The 8,644-nt window shown below is 59.2% G+C and overlaps 2 protein-coding genes across 2 annotated transcripts; both read left to right on the top strand.

Moving 5' to 3' along the window:
• Window positions 1-147: 147 nt before the first annotated feature.
• DPAGT1 (dolichyl-phosphate N-acetylglucosaminephosphotransferase 1) lies at window positions 148-5,814 on the top strand. Its single transcript, XM_054997804.1, has 9 exons — window positions 148-592; window positions 1,337-1,457; window positions 1,540-1,753; window positions 1,994-2,140; window positions 2,344-2,428; window positions 2,967-3,155; window positions 3,635-3,722; window positions 4,136-4,291; window positions 4,547-5,814. Exons 1-9 carry the CDS (start codon window positions 240-242, stop codon window positions 4,610-4,612), a joined length of 1,419 nt encoding a protein of 472 aa, XP_054853779.1. The 5' UTR covers window positions 148-239; the 3' UTR covers window positions 4,613-5,814.
• A 2,186-nt stretch (window positions 5,815-8,000) lies between these two features.
• On the top strand, window positions 8,001-8,510 carry LOC129342170 (histone H2A-beta, sperm). Its single transcript, XM_054997798.1, has one exon. It carries the CDS (start codon window positions 8,009-8,011, stop codon window positions 8,414-8,416), a length of 408 nt encoding a protein of 135 aa, XP_054853773.1. The 5' UTR covers window positions 8,001-8,008; the 3' UTR covers window positions 8,417-8,510.
• The last annotated feature ends 134 nt before the right edge of the window (window positions 8,511-8,644 follow it).

Raw genomic sequence — 8,644 nt, 5'->3', positions numbered from 1 at the left:
GGCCGGGCTGCGCGCGCGCGGGGAGAGGAGGAGGAGGAAGAGGCGGCCGCTTCCAGGCGCCGCACCGGCCGGCCGGCCGGCCTCTGCGTCGAAGCGCCTCCCGGGGCGGGCGGGCGCGGCGTCGGCACTTCGAGGGACGCGGCCGGGAGAGGGAAGACGCCCTCCTGCGCGGCCCCTTTAAGCGCCCCGCCCGGCCGGGCCAATCAGCTGGGAGGTGACGTGTGCTGAAGGGAGGGGGAATGGAGGCCGCCATCTTTGCTGCGGGCAGCCGGCGCCTCTCCGCAGCCTGGCGCAGCCTGTGCCCAAGATGGCGGCGGCGGCCTCTGGAGGGGCGGGCCGGGCGCGGGGGCCGTCAGGCTAGCTTCCGGCGGGGCTTCCGGGGCGCCGGTGCGGGGCCGGCGGGACGGGCGAGGAGCCTCTGCGTCACCGCCTTCGCCATGTGGGGCCTGCCGGCCGTGCCGCTGCTAGTGAACGTGCTGGGCTCGCTGGTCGGCTTCGCGGCGACGGTGACGCTCATCCCCGCCTTCAAGGAGCACTTCGTGGCCGCCCGGCTCTGCGGCCTGGACCTCAACAAGGCCTCCCGGCAGCCCATGTGAGCGGGCGAGCGAGAGGGCGGGGGCCGGGCTGGGGCGGGAGAGGGGACCTCGCCGAGGACCGGGAGAGACGGGGCGGGGCCCGCGAAAGGCTCGTCCGCGGCGCTCGGCGGGGGTCTTCCCGCCCCCGGCCCTCCGGCTGAAGCAGGGGCGGGATTTAAAAGAGGGAGACGCCGAAGCGAGAAGGCGCGCCCGGAGCCGCGGACCGGGCCCAAGGGAGGGCCGGGAACGGGAGCGCGGCCGCTCCTGCCCGGCAGCCGGTCCCGGGGGGCGGCGGGGCTCTCCCAAGCCAGGTTTGGGGGGCTGCAGAAAGGCGGGGGGGGGGGTTGGATTGAAGGCGCCTGAGGAGGCGGATGGGCGCGGGGGGGGGCGGTGAGGGAGAGCGAAGAGGAGGACGCCCGAGCCCCGGCAGCCAGAGCCCGAGGAGGGCCGGGCCGGGCCGAGGGGGCCTGCCAGGGGCCGGGGGGGGGGGTCGCGCAGGCGGTGCTCGGAGACCCCGGAGCCTCTTTGCCGGCGCCCCGAGGCGTCTGGCAGAGAGGCGCACGAGGGCTTGGAGCCCAGAGGGCCGGTCGGCAGCCGCGGCTCCTTCCGCTCGCCCTGGGGAGTTTGGTGGCGCCGGGTTGGCCCCTCTAACCCCGGTGTGCTGCAGCCCCTCCAGGGCATGCGGCCTCTGGCATGTGGGGCAAGCGAGTTTCTGCGGGGCGCCTGTTTTGACGTTGCTCCGTGTGGTCATCCGGTTCCAGCCCAGAATCCCAAGGCGTCATCAGCGGGGCCGTATTTCTGATCATTCTCTTCTGCTTCATCCCGGTGCCCTTCCTGAGCTGCTTTGTGGAAGAGCAGTGCAAGGCCTTCCCACACAATGAGGTGAGTGCCCGGCAAGCGCTGGCCTTGGGCAGGCTCCCGAGGGCCAGGCAAGGAGGGCCTCATGGTTTCCCTCTCCCTGCAGTTTGCGGCACTGATTGGTTCCCTTCTTGCCATCTGCTGCATGATCTTCTTGGGCTTTGCGGATGACGTTCTCAATTTGCGCTGGCGCCACAAGCTCCTTCTACCCACCATGGCCTCCTTGCCGCTGCTCATGGTCTACTTCACCAGTTTTGGGAACACCACCATTGTGGTGCCCAAGCCGTTCCGAATGTTGTTGGGCATGCACCTGGACCTGGGTGAGTGATCCCGGACTGTCCTAGGCTGATGATGTGGGCCCCGGTGATGTTCGTGGCTGCCGTCTCAGCATCGGGCAGCAGTAATCGATGCCACTGGGGGCAGCCAGCCACAGGAGCACAAGCGGGTTTTTTGGGAAGCAGGGTGATGGGAGTGTGTGGCCATCTTTTCCTGCTCGGGCCTGTGACGTGGCTGGTATCCTCTGGAGGTGCTCCAGGGACAAACTTCTCTCTTTCTTGCAGGCGTCCTGTATTATGTGTATATGGGCATGCTGGCTGTGTTCTGCACCAATGCCATCAACATTCTTGCTGGAATTAATGGGCTGGAGGCAGGGCAGTCGCTGGTGATCGCTGCCTCGATCGTCACTTTCAACATCATAGAATTAAATGGTAGGGAGGGGCTTATTGCTGGGGGCTGGAGGACTGAGTGGAAGATCCTGCAGAGCTTCAAGCAACGCCACGTAGTGGCAGATTCAGGGCACCCACTATGCACTGGTGCCGGTTTTGTACCGGGAGCAGGAGTGCTGCTGGGTCCCTGCAGCTGATCCAGCCAGCTCATCGCCACCCTCTGGGTTTTTTTCCCTTGCTCACAGGGGACTACAGAGATGACCACACTTTTTCTCTCTACTTCATGATTCCCTTTTTCTTTACGACGTTGGGGCTGCTGTATCACAACTGGTAAGATGCTCTGTGGATCTGAGAAGGCAATGTTCTGTCTCCTGGGAGAAAAGGCACGGAATGAGACGTAATGCAGGGACGGCACTCAGCCTCCCTTGGTGGAGAATACTGATGTGTTTTGTGTGCACGCGCAGCTCCTGTGCAATGCATGATGGGAAGCTCTCGGTCAGGAAACGGGTCTACAAATTACAAATAGAAAAAGATCCTTTTAGAAATTTGAAACAAAGCATCTTTTGCTCCACATGAAGTTCCCTGCAGATGGAGGTATCTGTAATCCTCTAGCAAATTTCAGCCAACACTAGCATTCATCTCTCTGTGAATATGTTCCAGTCTGTTCATGTATCTTTGCATCCCCTGCTTGGTTCAGCGTTCCTCCCAATTGTGTTACACAATCCGCTTGTACCTCTGCAGTGGTGGGGAAAACATGGGGTCCAAAAACTCCACTGGGTTTGACTGCCTTCCCTCTTCAGTGCGGCCCCTGCCTTTGGCCTGTGTTCCCTCTGTTCCAGCCACCTGTGCCTCCTCTGTCTGAATGCAGGTATCCGTCCCGGGTGTTTGTTGGTGACACATTCTGCTATTTCGCCGGCATGACCTTCGCTGTGGTGGGCATCCTGGGGCATTTCAGCAAAACCATGCTGCTGTTCTTCATCCCACAAGTGCTGAACTTCCTCTACTCCTTGCCTCAGCTCTTCCACATCCTCCCCTGTCCGCGCCATCGGCTGCCCAGGTAACGAGGACTTGACTCCCTGCCAGGCTCTGCCCTGCCTTGCCTGCTACTCGAGGGAGTCATTCCTTCTTGCACCGTGTGCTTTGCCATTGTTAGTTAATAACAACAGTAACAACATTTGATTTATATACTGCCCTTCAAAACAATTTAATGCCCTCTCAGAGCGGTTTAAAGTGTGTTATTATCCTCACGACAATCCCCCTGTGAGGTGGGTGGGGCTGAGAGAGCTCCTAGAAGCTGTGACTGATCCAAGGTCACTTGCCTGGCTTCAAGCAGAGGAGTGGGGAATCACACCTGGGTCTCCAGATTAGAGACCTGCGCTAGCTTAGCCTCAGTTAACCACACAAAAGCGGCATCCTTGGGCTTTGCAGCAATGGATGGTTTGGCGTCTGGCTCTCCTTGCTGCTCCCTCCTTGTTATCTCATTGAAGTAGATGCCTCTTGGCATAATCTCATGCGTGGGTCTTCCTGTGTCTTCAGATTCAACCGTGATACAGGCAAGCTGGAGATGAGCTACTCCCGATTCAAGCCCAAGAGCCTCTCCCCCTTGGGAGCATCTATCCTCAAGGTGATGGCAGAAGCCTCTGTGCTAACCCTGCTGGACAGGCAGCCTCTGAGACCCTGCAGAGAGGAATCTAGGGATGGCTGAGGGAGCAGAGATGGTTGCTGGGAGGAGAGGCTCGTCCTTTCTGCTTTTATAATAACAGTAACAATAACAACATTTGATTTATATACCACCCTTCAGAACATCTTGACATTCAGTGTGTGTTGTTATTCCCTCGGCAATCACCCTGTGAGGTGGGTGGGGCTGAGAGATCTCTGAAAGAGCTGTGACTGACCCAAGGTCACCCAGCTGGCTTCAAGTGGAGGAGGGGGAATCAAACCCGGTTCTCTAGATTAGAATCCTGCACTCTTAACCACTACACCAAACTGGCTCTGCTTCATTCTCTAGAGGCACCAGTGACAAATGTTTCTCCCCAGATATCTGAGCAGCTCCGTGTCGTCGACGTACATCGGGGTGTGGACAAAGATGGTGAATATGTGGAGTTCAACAACATGACTCTCATTAACTTTGTGATAAAGCTTATTGGACCAACCCCTGAGAGAACTCTGACTCTCTTGCTGCTGCTGATACAAGTAAGGGGTGGTAGATTGGTTTGGAGTGGTTTTTTTCTCTGATGCCTGCAAATAAGAACCTCGGGTGGGAGAGAACTTGGGATCGCCTTGAAGCTAGAATGGCAGACCTCCAGTCCGGCCTGATTCCAGATCCTCACTAATAACTGCATGTGTGTAGTCCGTGACAACTGAGGTTATTCCCTGAAAGATGAGTATGTCTGCCAGGGGACCGAACCCCCCTTCTGCGATCACTCCATGTCCCTCGTTCCTTTTTAGGTTGCCGGGAGCATCGTTGCTTTTTCCATCCGATACCAGCTTGTACGGCTCTTTTATGACATCTGAACTGCTGCCATCTTTCTCGGCAAGCATCCGGGACAGGGACAGGTGCTGTGACTCGTTGCCCTTGGCAGTCAGCCTCCCCCAAAGAGCCAGAAGGCTCCTCTTGGATGCTGGTCTTCAGGGCTGGGTGGTGCTTCTGGTGGAGTTTTCAGTGTATCCTCTTGGAGGCATGACCTGCTCAGGTGGCACTTTTTCTACACTGGCAAATACTGAAATGTGCACAGCACTGTAGGGGAGAATGAAACGGATCTGGGTGCCGACTGCTGCTCTCCTGCAAGCACCGTCCCGCTTGCTGTGCCTACGGACAGGGCCAAGCAAGCCAACACCGTGGCACAGGGCTGCCCCGGCTGGAACGCCTGCCTCACCTGCTGTCAGTCTTCTGCTCGGAGGACACCCTTCCTTCGTGTTTTCACCCTGTTTTTCCTGTCCTCCGCCACTTTGCTCAGTGGGAAGTAGTGCCAAGAGAAGATTGTTTGGGCAGGGATCCATGGCTAACTTTGAATAAAACCCTTACCGCCAAAGTCCAGTGGTACCCAAGCACCAACTGTGTGGGCTTGACATACTAGGAGAGGGTGTGGACTCTGCCCTTCGGTTCATACCCTCACTGCCTACAGGGCTGGCTCTAAAGGGGGACATGCTGGGGGGGAGGGGGTGAAGCAGTGTAGAAACAAACAGCAGCAAGGAGGCAGAGGACCGGCTGCCCCCCGTCCGGTTGACCCAGCCAGGATTGACCTCTGCCTGCCCTGCCTGCCGCTGTGCCGGGGCGCCTTCTGCGTGACTGCCATGTCCTCCCCACAGCAGGCCGCTTCTTGCACCCTGTTGTGCTTGCTGGGTTACTGGCTGCTTTGGCTACAGAATGGAGTGGTGAACAGGCGCTGCACTTTCAGGAGCGAGGGCGCATGTTGTCGGCAAGAAGGGCGTCCGGTGGGAGTCTCGGAGCCTTCTGGGCCTGGCCTGGGCCTCTGCAAGGCAGCGAAGCTTGAGGAAGAGTGACAGGTGGGGGTGTTAGTAGGCAAACAACGCCCAGGCCTTGGAAAAGACGTCGGGTGGCTTGTCAAGAGTTGTGGGACGTGCACTTGGAGGGCCTTCCAAAGCGTGTGTGTTGCCAAACAGCCCTTTTCCCTTTTGAGAGATGGAAATCTACCTCCCCCCTATTCTAACCAGCAAGGGTTCAGTGCGGTACAAAATAAATATTCTACCCCTTTCATGTTTCTGTCCCTCTGCAGTGGTTCAGCACCTTTCTACCCTCCCTGTGACTTGTGTCCATTCATACAACATTTCACATTCTCTTTGCACATCGCTGGGGGGAAGCGGGGGCGGGGGGGGGGGGAGGCTGAATAGATACTCCAGTGCAAGCTGCAGTTACCTTCCAAAGGCTGCCTCTTTTGGTTCACTTGTCCGTTTCCATTACCTCTAGATGAGGGGCTTGGCAACCTTTTTTACCCAAGTGTTGGGAGAAGAGCCCTGTGAAGATGGGGGGGCACCCTCAAACAAACTTGGGGCAAGAGGTGGGGGGGAGACGAGAGTAGGTCCAGTCCAAACATGTTCAGAGCAAGCCAGGCCCCATCCTCGAGATTGGTGTGGGGTTAGGCTGGGGACTACAGGCCATAGCTAGGCCTGCTGTCTTCTGCTCTGCAGCCCCCAGCAGTGTTGCCCAGGCCTCTTGCTCATCATATATGGGGTGGGGGTGCTTGTGCTTTAGAAAGGTTAAGGGGGAGACACCCCGCTTCATGCTGGAGGCCCTTTTACAGAATAAGCATATGCTCTGTGTGAAGGAAGGACACGGGGGAGCTTCGGTCAGGATTCATGATGGAGAAGCGAGTGGGACCAGGGATGAGTCTGGCCTTTCATGCCCAGAGGAAGGAGGATGTGAGTTTCAAGCAACTTGCCTTTACACCTTGTGAGGGGTGAAAAATACTATAGGCTGGCAGGCAGTTGCATGGGATATCAGATGTTTCTGCATTCAGCAAAGGGCTCCTTGGAATTGCATTTTCTTGAATTCCATTTAGGATAATGTGGGAGATGTTTTCCTGGGTGAATAGCCAGTAACAGAATCAGAAATAGATGAGGGGCTGAGGCTAACTTCCAACCCTGAAGTTCAAATTAGTTGTGAAACGAAAGCTGCATGTGGCTTCTAAGGAGGATTAGGCAGATTTGTGCCCTGACCTGGCTAGCCTAGGCAAGCCTGGTCTCATCTGGCATGAGAAACTAAGCAGGGTTGACCCTGGTTAGTAGTTCCAAAGAAGACATGGGATTGCTGTGCAAAGTGCCAAACCACCCCCATTAGTCCGTTGCCTCGGGAACTCCAGCAGGAGTTGCCGTAAATTAGCTATGACTTGACTGAGCTTTCCATGACCAAGCAGATTAATAGCATGTTCTCTCGATGATTACCAGCCCCGTTGTGACTGACTAAAGGCAGCGGAAAACCTCTGAATCCCACTGCTAGGAGGCAATTCCAGCGAGAGGCCTTGGCCTCAGAGCCCAGTCTGTTTGGCCCTCAGGGCAACTGGTGGACAGCTGTGTGGGTCTGCAGCAGAACAGCAGGATCTGTGCCAGTGCCCCCTTCGAGACCCACAAGATTTCCAGAGTGGCAGCTCGCCAGAGCCAGAGCTCCTTTCTTCAGACACCACAGCTGTCTCTTGTGGCCTCAAGCCCATTGACCGTTGTGTGAAACAGGCATGTGGACTAGACGGGCCACAGCCAATCCAGCAGGGCCCTCTCGCCACCTTAGAAACCCGATTGTTCTAGGTACGCTGGGTGAGCTGTGCAGGCGTGTGTCTCAGATGCCACCGAGCATCCAACGGTGGCCTGCCCAGCAGGGCTGGCTGTCTATCATGACGTCGGCGCACAGGGCAGAGTTGTTCCAGAGCACAGCCCCTGCTCTGCACCTTCTGAATCATAACAATCGATTTATATGCGGCCCTTCTGGATAACACCCACCCAGAGTGGTTTACAAACTATGCTATTGTTATCCCCAGAACAAAAGGCCCTGTGAGGTGGGTGGGGCTGAGAGAGCTCCGAGAAGCCGTGACTCGCCCAAGGTCCCCCAGCCGGCTTCCAGGGGAGGATTCAACCCGGCTCTCCAGATGAGAGCCGGGCACTCTTAACCGCTACACCAAACTGGCTCTCGCACCAAACTGGGAGGCGCCGCGCGCTAAACGGAGGCTCCGCTTGACTTCTGGGCTCCCGCCCCGCCTCCAGCCGGCCCTCCCCGCAGCGGCGGGCTCGACTCCCCCAAGCTGGCCGAGGAGGAGGGCGGCCGCTTTGAATCGCGCGCGCCGCCACCCCATTGGCTGCAAGGAAGCGCGCGGGGAGGCCGGCCAATGGGGCAGCGGCGCGGGGGATATAAATGCGGGGTGGCCTCCGCGCGCGCCTATTCCCTTCCGCCTGCAGCTCGCCATGGTCGGTCCGGGAAAGGCCTCCGGCAAGGGGCGGTCGCGCTCGGCGCGGGCCGGGCTGCACTTTCCAGTGGGGCGCCTGCACCGGCTGCTGCGGCGCGGGCACTACGCGGAGCGTGTTGGAGCGGGCGCGCCCGTCTACCTGGCGGCGGTGCTGGAGTACCTGACCGCGGAGATCCTGGAGCTGGCGGGCAACGCGGCCCGCGACCACCGCAAGGCGCGCATCGTGCCGCGCCACGTCCAGCTGGCCGTGCGCAACGACGAGGAGCTGGGCCGCCTGCTGGGCCGCGTCACCATCGCGCAGGGCGGCGTCCTGCCCAACATCCCCGCCGCCCTCCTGCCGCGCAAGGCCGCCGCCGCCGCCCCGAGCAAGACGCGCCCGGAGCAGGACTTCTCGCAGGAGTACTAGGCGCCGCACGGGCCAGAAGGGCCGGCACTGCTCTGGACTGGACTGTGGCGCGGAGGGGCCCGACTTGCCCTCCCCTGCCCACTCTTGGCTCATTAAAAGGGTTTGCAGCCGCTGCCTGTCGCTTTCTTGGGGGGGGGGCAGGGGAAGCGAGGCGCGCTCCCGGGGCCAACGGCCGAGCTGCGGAGAAGCCGCGGGGCGGGGGGGGGGTCGGCGCAGGCGTGAACATAG

Source organism: Eublepharis macularius, chromosome 14 (assembly GCF_028583425.1).
Source record: "Eublepharis macularius isolate TG4126 chromosome 14, MPM_Emac_v1.0, whole genome shotgun sequence".
In the NCBI taxonomy this organism is placed as follows: Eukaryota; Metazoa; Chordata; class Lepidosauria; order Squamata; family Eublepharidae; genus Eublepharis; species Eublepharis macularius.
Note: the sequence above shows the minus strand (reverse complement) of the source record. Positions and strands in the feature narration are given on the sequence as shown.